The 17,962-nt window shown below is 42.9% G+C and overlaps 1 protein-coding gene across 1 annotated transcript; it reads right to left on the reverse strand.

Annotated features, from left to right (window-relative positions):
* Nucleotides 1-8,662: 8,662 nt before the first annotated feature.
* VPS18 (VPS18 core subunit of CORVET and HOPS complexes) lies at nucleotides 8,663-17,912 on the reverse strand. Its single transcript, XM_068193489.1, has 5 exons — nucleotides 17,755-17,912; nucleotides 14,795-14,936; nucleotides 14,513-14,604; nucleotides 11,941-13,811; nucleotides 8,663-11,218 (listed from the first exon to the last, which is right to left on the reverse strand). Exons 1-5 carry the CDS (start codon nucleotides 17,903-17,905, stop codon nucleotides 10,490-10,492), a joined length of 2,985 nt encoding a protein of 994 aa, XP_068049590.1. The 5' UTR covers nucleotides 17,906-17,912; the 3' UTR covers nucleotides 8,663-10,489.
* Between the last annotated feature and the right edge of the window lie 50 nt (nucleotides 17,913-17,962).

Raw genomic sequence — 17,962 nt, forward strand, 5'->3', positions numbered from 1 at the left:
AACAAAGCTTCTAAAATTATATTTCTGTTGCTGAACTCCCAACAGAGACATACTGACAGATTTTAACTGAAATTTCAGAATGAGGCAGAGTTACCAGATTCCTACAATTTTTTGAGGGAAATGACATCTGAGTGGAACAGAGAAACCCAGACAGAATCACCAGCAAGGGAAAGAAAAAGGGAATTTGCTGCTCTGCATTCCCATTGTCAGCTGGCTGGTCTGTCAGCAAATGCTTTGAGCTACTCTGCGCTTGAGGACCTCTCAAGCAACTACATCTGCTGATGTCCTTCTCTACCATGAGCACCTAGGAAGTAAGATGAAACTTCAAGTGGCAATTGTAAAGATTTCTGTAATAATCAGATTTTAATGATTCACCTTTCAAAGAATGGATCAAAACAAAACTAGTATGCTACTGTTTGAAAGTTCCACCCTTCTGCCACTCTATAAATCCAGAGGAAATTATCAACCAGAAAAATATTCAGGGCATTTGACTCTGTCTCCCTCTCTAACTACATTGTAATGGTGCTTGAGATTTCAAGATACCTGAGTTTAATAATGACACAATAAATCAACAAGGCTAAGTAATCTCCCAACACTATATCTAAGGGTGTGAAAAAGGTAGTATTTTTTCCCCCTTAGTGCCTTGCAGGCCAGTGCTGTGCTGTGCCTGTTTGCACTGGCCCTGGCAGCTGGGAAGGTACATACATAACATCCCCTGCCCAGACACCACCCTAGAAGGGTTGCATTCATTACTGCATGGAAGAAATGAGGAATTCTTGTAGTAAGAAAGTGGCCCAAAGAAAAGAAGGAAGTAGAAATCCCTATAAATATCCAAGTGCTGCCAATGCCCACGCGTGCTGGGCTGGGATCCAAGCTCACTGTTTTGGGGTGATAAGAATCCATATTAGGCACCTGAACATGGGAGAGGAACACCAATACCCAAATTAAGATGTTAGTGGGACTGTGATTAAAAACCAACACCCTTGAGTGATCTAATATCCAGGCTAGGGTGACTAAAATGTGACAATGTGAATTTTTACTATTCAGAGGGACTAAAAGGAGACATAGGAATGCAAGTGAAAGTTGGTTTTAGAAGCATGTTCCCAAGAGATACAGATCTTATTTCCTTCCTGCTATTAAAGGAAGGGGGCCTTTGATATGTACTGGACTACATAAGGGCAGAGAGCAACACCCCCATTTATTCAAATAATCCAACAACTTTGCTTTTTTTTTTTTTAATTCAGTGTTTCAGGGACATTACTGCAATCTCCATCTAACAGCTGCAGCATGTTGCATTTATGTCCCCACTTAGAAGGCATCTGAACACAATAACTTTTCATAGACTACCAACTTGGACTGCTACCAAAACCCAAGGGTTTTGTATAGCTTGTAACCTAAATTACCTAACTTAAAACTTTCAGAGAGGGAACACAAATAAAGCTGGTTGAGAGAGATTTGCCACACTGCTTTTTTGGGGGGTTGTTTTTGTTTTGAGATACTGTGTGGCCCATCTTGAAATGGTGAAGAACAACTCAGTCACTTCTCTGCAAGATCAGTTTGTCAGTGGGAGGAATAGTTTCTCCAGCCATCTTGAGCCTCCCATACTCACTAATAGTATAAGTCAGAAAGATGGAAGCACAGAGAAAAGCCAAATCCTCTTCACATGTCATTTGTGGCACTGAAAAAGCAGTGAAAAAAATACAAAAAAATTCTAGACTCAGTTCTTCAATATGACTATGGTATTGTGGGCAATCTCTGTAGACTTAAATCACAACCCTTGCTAAAACTGCAATCCCATTGCTTTGCTACTGAGACATCTGAGCACAACTACGTTGGACATGCAAGAGGTGGCATTAGTTCAGACACAGCAGTGAATCGTCCTGCTGACACCTCAGGAGTGACTCTGCTGTGCAAGCATCTAAGAGCATTTTAAAGATCCTGAGTATTTCCATATATGCACAGTGTTGTTTAGGAAATAAAATCACCTAAAAGCCAGGTATGATAGTCAGCAGCCTCTAGGAGAGCTGTTTATACACCAGAGACCCTCTTGAATCCCAAGTATGCTCTGCTCTCTAACTCCTCATTTCACTAATATAGGACGCTTGTAGAGCATCCTCTGTGTCTCCTGCAAATTATAGAATCTGAAACTCTTGTTCCTTCGCAAACCTGTGATGCTCCTGTCTATGACTCAGAGAAAAGTAGTACACTCTTAAGGAAAGAGAGACTCGCCAGAAGCAAGAATTTTCACAGCTTGTACTAATTCTGCTGTACTGAAATAAGGATTGCAATACATTCATCACACTACCCTGGCACAGCTTTAGTCTGTATCCCATGTTTCATCCTTCTGAAATCGGAAACCCAGTGGGCCTCTTGTTACCTTCTTCATATAATTCTCTTCCTTCCTTCCTTAGTTTTCAAGCTTAGTTGCAGTGAGCTTCACCACTCCCCATGTATTAGCCCTTCCTCTATTTATGTCAGAATCAAACAGTTCTTTGCTAAATCAGTGAGCAAAGGAGGTGAAAGAATTAAGTGAGAGACAAAGGTGGCTGGTAAGACAGTGCCTGTCCCAGTGATAGAAGAATCAATAAAAATTATTTTTTAGGCATCACTCTTGACTCAGGGTCTCAAATGAAGGTAGTCATCTCCACAACTGTCCTAATTTCTGAAGAACTGGATAAGAAGAGAGCATTTTGACCTTCCGCCCAAGGCCCTACCTACAGATTTTTATTGACCTACAAAGAGCATGTAACCTTGCTCTGACCTAAAACAATGCAGATGTGCTGAAGGACTCACAGCAATATCTATGTTGTGTGCAGAAATTCTTCCTCTTTCTTCATTTTAACATGAACTTCTCAAATTGTTGATTTTATTCAGAGCATAACAAGATGCCTGGCAGGCAAATAATCCACACCTTTACCTTTGGTTCAGCTGCCACAGCATCAAGCAAGCAACTCACAGCTGCTAAAACACCATACTGAATCACTCAGTTTCATTAAGTCACCACTTTCCAGGTAACCTCTCCATAAGGGTACAAGGGCTGTTCAATATTCTTCTGAAAACTCCCTTCTGTTTCTGTAACTATGCTGCAGAGAAAAACAGCTTTCAGGGAGAAAGACTCCCTGAGTCTTGTCTTGCTGCCTTCTGAACACTGCTACACATTGTACCACTACACTGTCTCCTAGCACTGGCTGTAGGTACCAATACTAGGTGCATCCAGGAACACAAGACATTTCCCAATCAACAGCCAACAACAAATTTAAGAAGATGCTACTTATAAACAGAAAAGTCCACATTAATTGATTTGCACCCCCTCAAATTTACAGAAGATGACATATCTGTTCACCCTCCATTAGATGTTTCCTGTACTAAAATACTTTTTGCTTTGGAAATTCTGTCACTGCTAGTCTTTGAAGCATATATTGAGGATTACCATAAGCAACTTATCAGAAGAACATAGAAAGATGACATGGTCCTAGTTGTTCCAATCTCATTAACTGGGCAAGCAGGCAAGTATTTGAAACAGGCTGCAAAACATAAGGAAATGTGTTTCTCCCAAAAAGGGTGCTCTGAGACAGTCACGTTATGACACACAGGCAAGTGTTCAACAAAGAATTGGGGCACTTAGGAGAGTAAGCCTTGAGTCTCTTTCCTCCTCTGCCAACCTCTGTTCAATTCTCTCAAACAACATGAGCTCATCTAAGTCTACAGTCCTGTTATCAAGAAGGGCAACATATTGTTCAACTTCATATGGAATTTTTTATTTAGATCAATGATACTGATATCTTGCTAGCTACTGTGAGAAAAATTGGACAACAGATATTTTGCTAAAAATGTGGTAATTAGTCAAAGACCAATATTTTATTACTCATGCCTTCCTAGGCTCTTAGCAGAGAATAAGTATCTTGTTCACATGGTGAAAAACATGCAGCAGCCATCAAACACAGCCAGGGCAGCTGATAATAATTGTCATGCAGAGTCTGTAGAAAAGAGTCCTCAAAAACTAATCCATCAGCCTTTGTGCTCCTCTTTGCCTGTGACATTCCTCAAAACTACACTGTGTACCTCACTTTTAATAAGCGTGTGAAAATAAAAGAGAATCTGTAGATAGGAACAACTTTCTTATGAACCCAGTTTCACAGTAATAATTTGTTTACTAGAAAATCTATTCAGCATGTACACACAAAGAGATTAAAAAAGACTGTTGAATAACTGACTAATTGGAAAACACAGATGTCTGCTTAAGCAGAGTCCAACAGCCTCCAAGTTCAGACTGTGTTCTGAAGATCATGCCCTATGCCAAGTGACCAGCACATGGATCTAAATTGCTTGAAGTAGGGAATATCTGGGTTTGGACACCAAACCAGTTGTTCAATCCTTTTCCTCTTAGCCATTACCTACAACGAACCATTCAGGATGGATCATGAAATGAGGGGTAAGCTATAGTTCAGCAATCTGGAACACTTACACTGTAATAAAACTCTACCAAAAACTAGTATTCTCAGTTCAGATGAAGCAAACAAACCGTGTGTTAAACAAAAGGCTGTATCTAATCCTCTTCTGAAGACAACACAGCCCACAGCCAACACAGCAGGAGTATATGAACTCCTGCAGAGTAGGGAAATTCCAGAATTACTACCTGTCATGCATCAGGTACAGCCTGTATGGCCCTTTATAAAGCAAGGGTATTACATGGTGCTAGGAAGCATATGATGAAAACCTCTGTGCAGTGAGGCAGCCTGATATCATACAGACTCATCAGTTGTGCTTATTTCCACACCTACCAAGCTCTGCAGCTCAAGTTTTGAATTCAAACACCTCTCCCATCACCACAGGAGCCTAAGAAGCACTGTAGCAAGTCTGAACCCAATACAGACATGCTGCAAGTTGGAAACTCCTCTACTGAGCTGCCCCTCCATGGCAAAGTGTATAGGATTAGTTATAGATGTACTTGTAACCTTAGAGTGCTCCTGTAGCTTCCCTGTTTCTAAGCAACCAGTCCTACTCAAACAAGCTGCCTCCAATACCTCAGGCCATGACAGAGAGGAAACGCCTGAGCCCCTTTTTCTCTCCATCCCAACAAGTTTCAACGAGCAGATCTAACAAGTTTGTCTAATCCTTTTCCCCCTCCTTTCACCTCAAAGCAGCTGCAGGCCAGGTTGCTTTGAAATTCATACCCTAAATAAGTAGCCTGATGCCTTTCCATGAGATCTGGGAGTGAAAAACCCAAACAGTGAGTGAGGGGGAAGTATCACAGGTCTCCAAAATCACAGTATTACCATAAAATGCAAATCCCAAAGGGTTCAGAATGTGTAAAGTCAGGACTGGGCATAATCAGAGATAGCAGACAGTTTATGAGCTGAATCCATGCATAATTACAATGAATTTAAGGAATGCCTGTAAATGTCCCTCTTTCAAGCTCTAAGCTCTTCAATTTTAACAAAGTCCTTATTTCAAAGAAAATTTTTTTTTTCTTTATCACCTCAGCATGAGAAGTACAGATCCATCAATATCACAATTTCACTGGAGAAGCTTCCCTGAAGTCAGATATGTGAAGTTTGGGCAAATTATTTTACAGAAACCACCATTCCCTTTCCCTTCTAGTGCACCACTTCCTTCATGTACAAAACCAGCAGAAGACCCTGGACAGCCCCTCTATGCTTTGTAGATGCCATAAGGTTCTCTCATAAACACTACACATACTACAGTGAATCACATCTTACTCTGTCTATTCTGGAGAAAAGTACTTAATCCATCTCAATAGTAACAACTTAAAATTCAAAAATACCATAAGTCTTGTACATTTCAAACCTCAAACTTCAGCTCAGCACCCTTACTGTAAGTAAGAAGTCTGGTTTTAGGCTGTCTTCCCACAGCTCAGTACAGGGTTGTTGGATGAAGTGAGGCAAGGAACAACAGGCTTCCCATGAAATCCCCACTAGAAACTAAGAATTTGCACTTGCAAACATAGACAATCTATATGTTGGCATTGACAGGGCAGGGGTGAATGGGAGCTACCCATTCCAAGAAATACATGCTAATACACGACTACAGTCTGAGTCAAACTACATCTTATTTTGATAGAGTACAAGATGTACCTACTCCCATTTGCTGTTTTAGGGGGATTATGATGCCACAACTCAAAAGGGAAAAGCAAACATACTAGCTTATTTGTTTATGCAAGTCAGTGTCCAATGTCACATAACAAACCCAGTTTTACTGGTGCTTTTAACAAGACAAACTAAATGTGAGCTCAGCAACTAAGGAGCTGGCTTACAGTCTGCTGTCACAAGAGTATGAAGAGGAAACAAGCAAAGATGACTAGACCCAAGGCCACCAGATTTTGCAACTACAAGCACAGGGATGATCTCTCTGCAGTTTACTAAATCAGCCAGATCTATGGGGAACTTACACTAGAATACAATTAAACAAAAGAGGCCGCACCTCAAACACCATGTTTAGTCTCAGGCCTGTCACTACAAGACAGATACTGAGGTGCTGGAGCACCAAAAGGTGTCCAAAGAGCAACGAGGTCCCCGAGCACAAGTCTTAGGAGTGGCTGAGGGAACTGGGGTTGTTTAGAATGGAAAAAAGGAGGCTCAGGGGGAATCTTATTGTTCTTTACAACTACCTGAAAGAAGGCTGTAGCAAGGGACCAGTTGGCCTCTTCTCCCAGGCAACAAGCAATAGGATGAGAGGAAATGGCCTTTAAATTGTGCCAGGGGAGATTAAGTTTGGATATTATGAAACATTTCTCCACTGAAAGAGTGGTCAGGCACTGGAACAGGCTGTGCAGGGAAGCTGTGGAATCACCAGAAGGCATGTGGATGTGGCACTTGGAGATGAGGTTTAGTGGTGCATTTGGCTATGCTGGGTTAGCGGTTGGACTCGGTGATCTTAAAGGTCTTTTCCAACCTAAATGATTCCACAATTCTATGATACTAATTTATTAACATAGTAAATCCAGCTTTTGATGTTCAAAACATTAAAATCAGTGATCTGTGAGCTGAAATTGCCATTTAGTTAAAGACAATTTTTTTAGCATCTTTCCCTCCAATCCTTACACCAAAGGCTGCGTCTCCAAGCACCCAGCACACCTCTCCAAAAACTACTGGGATCTTGCTTCAGTTCCTCACTTTTGTGCCATTCTTCCTTCTGCTACAGAACACTTTCAGCTGTCTGCAGCAAACCTCAGTATTTAAATGGTCACCAATGACATCTAGTGGCCGGTTAAGAATTTGCCTAAGTTCCCAGCCTGGGTATTCATTTTTAGAAAGGAGACAGAGCCCACTGCTTTCAGCATTTCACTTAGTTGCTGCCAACTAGAGGAAGTGCACCCGAAATTCTCTACAAACTCTTTCAAAACACACACCACTGTCTCCCCCAGCTCAGAGCATTTCCCCCCATCCCTTGCTCAAAGCCTAGGAGAGGTCATGTAGTAAGCACAGCTTTGCCCTAGGCCTTGCCTGCACAACTGAATTTCTTCAGTGCAGATGTAGCCACAGGTACTTGTTTTGGGTACACAGGGCTGAGGCCTCCATGCACCCTTTTGGTTATGCTGTTCTTCAGCTGCATTAGGCCAAGTGGTAGGAGTTATTCACACAGACAAGGACAAGACCCAAGGCCATAATTTTTAACAGCTGATACAGTTCATTCATAGCTTAAAATACATACAAAGGACTGCAAGTTCTAAAATGTAACTGTGCTGAAATTACAAGGAGAAAAGATAAAAATGCTATTCTGAACGCAAAGAGGAAGAGATCTTGCAGATTAGATTTATGGGAGAACAGTAAGCAGTTGACTTCCCTCTACCCCCACAAACCCACCCCACCTCCCCAAGAAAAAATAAACCCTCTTAACTTTTTCACTGAGTGATGTTGCAAAATTGCCAAGAAGCACAGATACGTGGTTACTGAAACTTTTTGAAGCATGTGACAATGTAAAGAAAGTTCAGAAGATACCTTTATGTACCTTTTTGTTTACTGGCACTAGTCATCTAATCACTGCTGCAGTCTTTGCCAGCAGTAACACTCTCTATAATCTTGACAACAAATCACTTAAAATTATTTTTCAGTTAACAATGAGGAAGAATGTTAACAGTGAGGAAGAATGAGATTTGTGGTACATGTATCTGGTGCACTTGCCTACAGCCCACAGAGAATATTGCGTACTAGTTCTAGTTTTCTTCTAGTTTTGTTAACTAAGATCTATTAATACCCATGACTGGAATCAGAGGTGCCTTTCCCCACCACCCAATCTCAGGCAAAGACTAGAGGGCTTTTATTTACTTGCTATGCCTCAATTCCCACAGCTTCTTCCAATACTATGGACAAGCAGATCACTCTGCAATGGTCTGTTTAGTGATGGGACTTCTCTAGCACAAACAGGAAAAGAATGGAGGACTATAGTAATTCTAATATACCAGGAAAGCATCCTGTAAAAGCCCAAAAGAGATCGAACAAGTATTAAGAACATGTCAAAATAATCTGAAATTACCCCTGCATCAGTATGAACTGATAGCAATGTTCTGCTAAAGGACAGAAAAACAGTCACTTACCTTTGACCAGAAATTGGTTTGGGTGGGAGGCTGCTGTTGGTTTATAATGACATGTACAACCTTAAATATCACACTGCTTACAGGAAAAGATGATGATTCAAAGGAGTGGCCAGTTATAACAGGTTTAATGGTAAACTTCAAAAGACATCACATTTAGTTTTCATCACAAATTCTTCTGCCAGACCCACCAACTTATTCAAAGCAAAAGGCTATTCAGAGTCAAAGAAAATCACAGCATGTGGGTTTTCTGAACCACCAAAAAAGTGCTTTCTGACAAGCCAACAAACACACACCACCAGGTGGTAATGGGACTGCCTATCCCATGGCTCCATCAAAGAAAAGAGGATCTTGAAACCTCAGGTCTTCCTACTTTCATATCTGTTTTTTATTACTCGTATCATTTTACACAGATAAAATTCATTCATTCCAGGCTGATGCACCCAACAAAAACATAGATGTTCTTCTGAAGTTCTGAACTCAGAATTCATAAGTCAGATCCTTGAGGAAACCAATACATATTCTCCTACAATAACATGAAGACCCATTTGTACAACCCTACAAACAGGGTAAGTGGTTAGGAGATTGAGAGAGGTATTCAAGACAAGCACAAATATTCATGTGAAAGAACTGAAGTGGTTTTTCAGAAGACAGTATTCTCTATTGCCTTAATTACAAGAATTGTATTTTTTCTTTTAGAACATTCAATTCTTCTGTCAATTACTACCTTTGTGATTCAGTCACAAACATCAAAACCTAATTAAAATCTTATTTTCACAAACAAAACAAGGAACCCTTGCTAAATTGCTAATGACAATTTTCTCTCACTCACAACGTAGTGATTGCTACCTTCTGGGAAAAATTTTCCAAGTTGGAGCAATAGATAGATGCATTGACTTGCAGCCATCTCCAGAAAGTGGAAGGCAAAAGACTGTTTAGGCACAAGCTACTAGCTTCAAAGGGCAAAGCAGATTTCACACCAACAGAACATTTCTGTAGACTACCCTTGAGCAAACCTTTGACTAGATCTTGAGTCTAATGCTCAAGTGCAGCTTGAAGAGAACCACAGCAAGATGTACAAACAGATTGTGCTCCTGCTTGCAGAGTGTCAGCTGAAACCTTACTACTGCATCTATCAGTTTTGGTTTGGGGTGAAGAGAAAAACAAGACCCACTATACAAAGGCAGTTATAGTAGAGACAGGATGGAAAGAGGAGTGGTGAATAGGCATTTCGAGAAACAGTACCTACAGAAAATCCAAATGTGTCTGGTCTCATGCATAAAACTTGTGAGAAAGAATTATACACCTTGAATTGCAGGCAAATTACTTTTATAATTTTCCTGCAAAATTGTATAATTGAATAATTGAAAATTACACACATTCTTGTATCACATTGTGTAGAAACGTATTTGTGTAGCATGATGTTTACAAAATACAAATGTGTAAGAGCATCTGTCCTTTCATGTTCTATGTATGTGGTTATAGACTCTCAACAAAAAGGAAACAGAGGGCAATTCTATCTTTGAAAATGATTAATGAAGACTACACTGCTTAGTGGCCTTCACCGCCTTTCTCTTTCAGCATGTCTTCACCAAAACAAATACCACACAACAGGGCAGATAAATCACAGGCTGTTCCCAATTCCTTCTGGACAACAAGGCACTCCATTTAGCTTCACACTGAGAATGTCAGAAGAACTGCAAGCAGAAACATCTGCTAAATATATTCTAGTAGGTTAGCTCTAAGTATTGTTAAAGTTCTTAGACAGCCATAGTTATATGTCCCCACTTCTCAAGACTAGCTCTCCCTAACCCTGGTAAAAAGACTGCACGACCCTTTGTTTAGAGTTACACAGAAGTCACTGTGTTCTGGCTCCTGGAGGTTATATGCCCACCACAGAAGCTGCACAATTTGTTTGACAGTTGAAGATTTGGAAAATTACAGCCAGCTTTGCATCTCCTCTTCATACTTTTGGGGATCAATAAAAGGCTTGTCAATGGACCGGATCATCAGCTCACCACAGTACACACATTCAGCTGCCACAATATCATCAATGTCAGCTTTGATCTGTTCCCGGCTCTGCTGCCCCTTCCCCAAGCTAATGGTGTCTGCATCCTTGGGACGATGGTGGCTCTTGGACGGCTGGCTGGTAGCTGCCAGCTTCTTCTGAAGATCTTCAAGTTTTGCCTGCTTATAGGCAGGAAGGTTAGGGAAAACTGCTTGGAGGAGGCAGTCATAGTGAAACATGTGACCACACAGGAAAAGGTAAAAAGGGCGGTTTAGAAGCGGAAAGTCACAAGCAGCACATTTTTCCTGAGGCTCCACAGAGCCATACTTATTTCTCATTTCCTGGATGTCCTCTCGGATCCTCTTGGCACTCTGTGTGGCTTCCTCCATCTCCCTTTTCAGCTCCTCAATGTGCTTGTTGTAATCCTCCAGGGAGTTACAGATTGCCTCCTTGAAATGGTCAATAGTGACAAAGTCTGGAAAGAATGGCAGCACATCTTCAATCTTCAGCAGAGCACAGCTGGAGAGGCATGCCATTGCCTTCTTTACATCCTTCTCTTCCTGAACAACATGGCGAGCGATCTTCAACCACAGCTTCTTCCGGAGTTCCTCATCATCTTCAGGAAGATCTGCACAGGACTTGGCAAGATCGACATCCACCTAAAAGTTGGACAGGCAAGGAAACAGAGTTAAGCTTCTCTCTTTGTTTATCCATCATTCAACTTCAAAGCCTGCTGTCCATTTTAAGAGGCATTTAGAAAACCTCTATTGCTATCTCACTGCCTAGGACTGCACTACTGGCCTGCTCCTTGTTTCCATGGCAAACACCTCTCATCCCCACCAGTACTCCTCACTGAAGCTATTGCTTGCTACCCAACAGAGAACAAAGGCCAGCACAGAAAGGGCAAATGCATGTTATAGTATCTTTGCTAGCCACACATTTCAGCGAAGACACAGCAATTCCAATAGGAAAAAAGTCCAGCATCTCCCTGAAGGTCAAATTAAGCTGACAAAGGCTTCTGTGATAATTACCAAAGCTAGGAATAGGTAATTAGAATCCTTAACAATAGCTATACAAATCTTGCATAAATGTAGATATGTTAAAGGTATTTTATGCCAGAGACTGAGCTTGAGACAGACAGTACTCCTTCTTGTACTTTCCATGCCTCCACCCTCAGTTATGGCTTGTCAGTCAGCTGCCTACTTGAAACAGTTGTGAAAGCACAGAAAAATGTTAACAGAGCCAGGTCTTTCTTTTAAGCCTCAGCTGCACAGCTTGGATACCAGTGAGTCTGTCCAGCTCCTCTCAATGCACTGCTGTTCAAGGTAACTTGAACAAGCTACATTCCCATGTATGACAGCATGCACAGATACACACATACCTGCAAGGCGAGATCCACAGCCTCCTCATATAATTCCATCACTTTGTAAATGTGGACACATGCACGGTGGTGCCCATGCTCTGCACACAGGCGTAGTGCATACTTCAGGTCGTAGTGGATCCTGTTTGGGTTGGTTCCGGCTTGCTCCAGGTATGACAGCAGTGAGTCCGGCCGACACAAAGCATAAAGAGACAACAGGTAGTTGTGAATGGCTTGCTGGGTTTCCTCCAACTGGTAAACACAGAACTCCATATACCTAATGGCTTCATTGATCTGCTGGGTGCTGGCACTCTGGCTGTAGTTAACAAGGGCTGGAATGAGGTTCCTGGCATCCAGTCTAGAGCCCATAGAAATCCAAGCATCAACTACCTTCTTGGGAATATGTTGGATGAGAACCGGAGAGAACTTGTAGAAGAGTTTCTCGTCTCTGTGCCTGGACAGCACATTTAGAGCTTCATCATACTCGTCATGCTGGCAGTGGTGAGCTACTACTCGCTCATAATCCTGCATGATGACTGCAAAGTAGACCATGTGCTCTGTGTCGCCATGGCTCGCCAACAGCTCATAAATAGATGCCCGATTATTAAAAAGACAGTCTTTGTTTTTAGGACTGCTCAGGAAAGTGCGGAACTTCTCCCGTGTATCCAAATAGAGATTTCGCTGTGAGGGATCTCCTTGCAATATGCCCAGCCAGTTCAGGTACAGCTCTGTCAACCACGTGGTCAGCAGAGTCGTCTGTGTCTTCTCTGAAGGCTTTAGGTTACTTAGCTTCTTAATCAGAAACTCCATCAGGGCCTCTTCTTGCTTGGCCTCAATGAACTTCAGAGCAATTTCCTCAAAGTAGTTCTGGGTCAGTGCATAACATTTGGCACTGTCCAGATACCTCTTGTTTTGGAAGCAGTGCTCTGCCTCTTTGGCCAACACAATGTCAAGACACTCTGGACGGTCCTTACAATACTCTTTTGCTAAATCAAATTTGTTCATATTCATATACATCTTCCACACATCTCTAGATTCCCGCTGGACGTGGTAGCGGAACACTACTTTCTCAGTGTGGATCCATATTTGCTGGACTGTGGGATCTTTAATCATGCGTGTCAGCAAGCCAAACTTCTCCAGGAACAGATCCTGAAAAACAACCTGTCCATTCAGAGTGCAGACAGCCTTCACCCGGTCAGACAGCAGCAACAGAAAGTGGAACTGGGTAAGCACAATGGATATCGGCTTGTTCACAGTTATGTCAATATCAGGAGGATAAACCCAGACCCGTTCATCACTCAGAATTGAATCAGGACGACTGTAATCCAATGTACCATATAGAACACCATTTCCCATCATCCAGGCAAAGGAGCGTGGGTTGGAACGCAGTTTTGGAGTGTAAAAGGCTATCTCGCTGAAACCCAAGTTGGCTGGAAACTCCCGAAAGCTGGGCAGATGGTCAGCATGCACAGCAAATATGGAGCTGAAGCCTTGCTGCTCTGTCCCTTCAGGCACTTTGCCAACAAACTGAAAGAGTCTCTTCCTAGTGGTGGCTATAATAAAAAATTTCCCTTCTATCCCTCGTTCAATTTCCAAGCAGCAGACTGGGGCAGGTCCAGATTCCTCCTCCAGAGTGTAGACCTGTCGAAAGTACTGGTCAGGGTTAGTGCTGAAGAGGCTTCCTTCGCTGACAGAGATTTCAGCTTCATAGATCTGCCCCTGGGATGTCCCCACCAGGATAGGCCCTGTGTTGGTTTCCGAACCAAGAAATTTGTTCCAGCCCACACTTTCAATCAAGTGTCCTTTCCAGCGGGAGAGTGCCCGCACTTTCTGAACACTTCTGTTCAGGTAAAGGCATTCACTGGTGTTCAGAGCAATCAGGAGATGAGAGCCTGCCAACAGCAGAGGGGTATGGGAGGGAGAAGGAGAGAAGAAATCAAGACTGTGCCTAAGCAAGCCAAATTCCTGAAGCTTCTAATCCTAACATTTGATAAACTACAATATCAACATACTTAATCCAAGACTTTCCCAGGCATTCAGGGGAATGTGGGGGATTTCCATGCTGGATCAGAACAGTAGTCCATATGTTGCAACATTAAATAACTGGTACCAGATGCTTTAGCAAGAAGGTATTCTGTTTCAATAAACGTTCTAAGGATAAACACTTCCCAGAGTTCCCTCCTATCCCTGACAGTTGGCGAGAGATATGAGCATCGCTGTCCAAGTTTTTGTTTAGTTTTTTAAAATTAGTCTAGCCTACAGTGAACTGCAGATGTTTTATGGCCTTTTTAAAAAATTAGTATATAAACCATACAGCAGAGAGTGACTGCAAACCTTACTTTGATTGGTTTTAGCCTTGCTCAGAATGGTCTAATTGCACATGTTCATTTCAAAGTCTGAAAACACAACACAGGCACAAGCCTGTGCTTTACTAATAGCAAAAGGGCAAACCAGTGGGCAGGGGCCCTGGGAAAGAGTCTGGCTCACAAAAGATTGATCTGTTCTCCTTATGTACAAAGCAGAAAGAGAACTCTCACCAGCACTCACTCTGCTCTGTTCACGGTCTGCAAATATCCATCACCCACTGCCTCACCTGTGTGGTCCAAAAACATCTTGTAGACTTTGGCTTCATCTTTGCGTCCCAGCTCTACCTGATTAGGTTCATCTGGCTTCCCAAGATCAATCCTGCAAAGAGACACAATGAAAGCAATGTTGCCAACAAAAGTTCACAGACCTGTAACTCCTCACCTGTTTTCCATATTGGGCTCATGGCTTTTTATCCAGTTTGCAAATGTAAGTTCTCTAACAACTTAAGGGGAAAAAAAAGAAGGCAGGGGAAAAACAAAAAGTAACTTCAGGATTCTGGCAGGATTACCTGAGAAGGGTGTCTTTCCCAAGGCTCATACAGAGCTGGTTAGAGGAGACCACTAAGCTGTTAATTTTCTCAGGAGGAGCAAAATCAATCCTCTGCTTGTTAAATATTGGCGTTTCCTTCTCCAGTCGTGCATTGACATATCCTGGAGAAAGAACGTGAACACTTAGAAACTGAACAAAAACAAAACCCCACAACAACCCCAAACTACATCAAAATCCAGACTAAAAGACTAACAGGATTGTGTCCTGCTCCAAGTTTTACTGAAAAGGAAGTCTGCTCCATGTAGCGGGAATACAAATTCAAAAGACCTCTAATTCCAGCCCTACTGGTGTTGAAAAAGACAATGCAGTAGTGCCACTAGTAGACAAACCCTTTAATTGTCTATTCCATCAATGCTTTCTCCTTGCCTCTACCTTACCTCTAGACCAGCTACAGGATCCTTAAAATATACTTTTTCCAGAAGAAAGATGCTCATGCAGGAGGAAACAAAGCAACCACAACCTGAGTAGGCAGCCTTTTGCTCAGCACATGCTTTTTTCTTACACATTGATCCACACCTTAAACACTACCCACTTATACAAGTGTGCATTCCTTTGTTTCCAGTTAGGTAGAACTGGTGTTCATCTTTTCAGATTAGGGAGCTGCAATGCCGCAGTTTAAATTGGCTGGTATGAACTGCAGTTCAAAACACATACAAAAAGCTCCCAAGGTACAGATTCACATGATATCACAGCTAACCAATAAATGCCTATTTATACATATATATATAAGGGAATGATTACTCTGGAAAACCCAGATCTTACCAGATCATCAAGACACATTTATCCAGGCAATCTCAAATATTTTTCAGACTGTTACCTGGCAAAGCAAGGCTGAGACAGCAAGGAAACTTAGAGGCAGGAAGGAAAGGGAACAAAAGCATTCTGGGCTCTTTAGGCCTCTATCCATTACATTTATAACATCCATAGGATCATCACCATTAACATGAGGATTTTAGCTATTATCCCTAATAGGAGAAGGATGAGCTTCCTTAATATACAGTTCTCTATAATAAGAAGATGTCTATTTTATAACATGCACTCCTTTCAAACAGTTCCCTCCCTCATCTTGTCCCCAGTGTCCCTCTTCTGTTTAATCAAGATTCTACTGCAGCATTTCACACCCTGATTTCTGGGCAAAGCTGCATATTTCCTCAAACCTTTTAATCTGTCCAAAGATCTAAGATCACCAGTATGGTCTAGTGGGTCAAAGTCGGCTTTTCAAAGCTGAAGCTACAGTACTTGAAGTTCACAATGCAGCAGGACTTTAGGTTGGATACAGAGTCACTGCTTGTTGATCTACAAGCTTGAGAAACAGTACCTTCAGTTTAACAAGCACAGGGAACAACTCCCTGAAACTGAGGAAAAAGTTTCAACATCTTCCAAAATTGCAAACTTAACCTTAAGGACTGCTTTCAGGAAGGTAACTATTGTATCTTTTTACAAAATAAATTTACTTAAACTTCAGATTGCCCACAACTTTTACCAACCGAAGTTTTATTAAAAATTGCCTGTCTGGCCTGATTGAAGAATAACTGAAATCCTGATTAGGCTGTGCCTTTGCAATTAAGCAGTTTCCCAAACTTCCTCTGCCAATATCAACTGTGAGCAAACAGGCAGATTTCTCAACTCTAAGACAGCCATGACTGAAGACAGTGTTGCAGCAGTCAGGAAGAAAAGCTGAGTCCTGGAAAATTTATTCCCCTTGACACGACTTGTCCGAACACTGTTCTGCACAACACCTATTTCAGGCCACTTATTCTGTATCTAACATTACCAACAAAACAGCCATGCATGTCAAAACAAAGAAGGGGAACACACCTACTTCAGTACCTAGATTCCACGTAACTGCATCAGTGTATTTATGCATCATAATATACATAGCATGACAGAATTTATCAGTTCTTAGCACACAGATGAACATCACAACCTGGTTTCCCCAAAGGTTACCAGTGGGCAACGCTACACAAGGAAAAAAATTTGAAAGAATGTCTCCATGTATTTCCAAACTTGTAACCCAAAAACACCAGCTCTGCATAGCAGCTGGTACTACCATGACATTACCAGGTAGAACAAGAATTCTCTCATAACCTACATTTTCCTGCCGCACTCAAAAAACATTGAGAGGTGACATCTAGTAGAAAATGGTAATTGAACCTAATAAATCTTGAATTTATCATGGAAGAATAATGGAATAAATTTCTCTGAGATGAAAGAAAAAACGGACTGGTCATCACACCATTACTTTACACTGATGGGACACCTCCCTGAAGAGCTGAGTACAGCAAAGCCTCACATCCCTTGACAGAAAAGTGCAGTAGTGGCACAGACTGTTTTGTTGGTCACCTAGCCATCGTGTAGTCAGCCCAAAGGAACCACTCTAGACAGAGGAAGTCTTTGCTATGTGTGCCTGAGCTAGGAAAGGAACTCCGTGCAGGAACAGCTGTGCGCACATCCACAATACGGTAAAGCGCGGCTTCCTCAGAGAGGAGCAGAAAACAGAAGCAAAGTGACGGGATGTTCTGGAGCCGCTGCCACAGCTCTGAGCTGCACAGGGCTCAGGCGTGGCTGGCCAGAACTTGTGACCACGCCGGCACAAGCCACTTCACGCACCCGCGTTTGCTCCGCGCAGCGCCTCAGGCCAGAGCCTCCCACACAGAAGCAGCACCGCGGTTTCGCTGGGCTGGCCTGCATCACCGCTCTGCTCAGCCAGGAATCGAGCGCTCCCCGTCTCTAAACACCTCCCACAGCAAGCCGCGGAAAAAGCAAGCCGCAGCCGAGCGCTTTGCCCCACGCACACACAGTGACACACCTCTTCCAGGCAGCACAGCCCGGCGTGCCCTGCTCCCCACCCGGAGCCGCCGCCTCGCCTCCCCCTCTCAGCAGGAAGGCCGCACACGGGAGGCCCCGGCGCACACGTACCGGAGTGCGGGATGCCCACGCTGGCGCGGCTCTGCGGCACGGAGACGGAGCGGTGCAGGGAGTCCTCGTACTCGTCCAGGATGGACGCCATGGCCCGGCGCGGCCCGAGCGCGGCGCGCTCAGCTGACCCGCGGCACGTGCGCCTGCGCATGCGCGGGCGGGGCGGGGCCGGCGGGCGGGGCCGCTGCCTCGCAGCAATGGCGGCGGC

The sequence above is a fragment of the Anomalospiza imberbis genome, chromosome 6, assembly GCF_031753505.1.
Source record: "Anomalospiza imberbis isolate Cuckoo-Finch-1a 21T00152 chromosome 6, ASM3175350v1, whole genome shotgun sequence".
Taxonomy (NCBI): domain Eukaryota; kingdom Metazoa; phylum Chordata; class Aves; order Passeriformes; family Viduidae; genus Anomalospiza; species Anomalospiza imberbis.

What these genes read in the sequence shown, in the direction of transcription:
- VPS18 (XM_068193489.1), bottom strand. Translation starts at nt 17,905, where the DNA reads ATGCGCAGGCGCACGTGCCGCGGGTCAGCTGAGCGCGCCGCGCTCGGG. An exon ending in GGGAAAGACACCCTTCTCAG is followed by an intron (nt 14,605 to 14,794) that starts GTAATCCTGCCA and finishes GTCTCTTTGCAG; the next exon opens with GATTGATCTTGGGAAGCCAG. An exon ending in GATGTTTTTGGACCACACAG is followed by an intron (nt 13,812 to 14,512) that starts GTGAGGCAGTGG and finishes TGCTGTTGGCAG; the next exon opens with GCTCTCATCTCCTGATTGCT.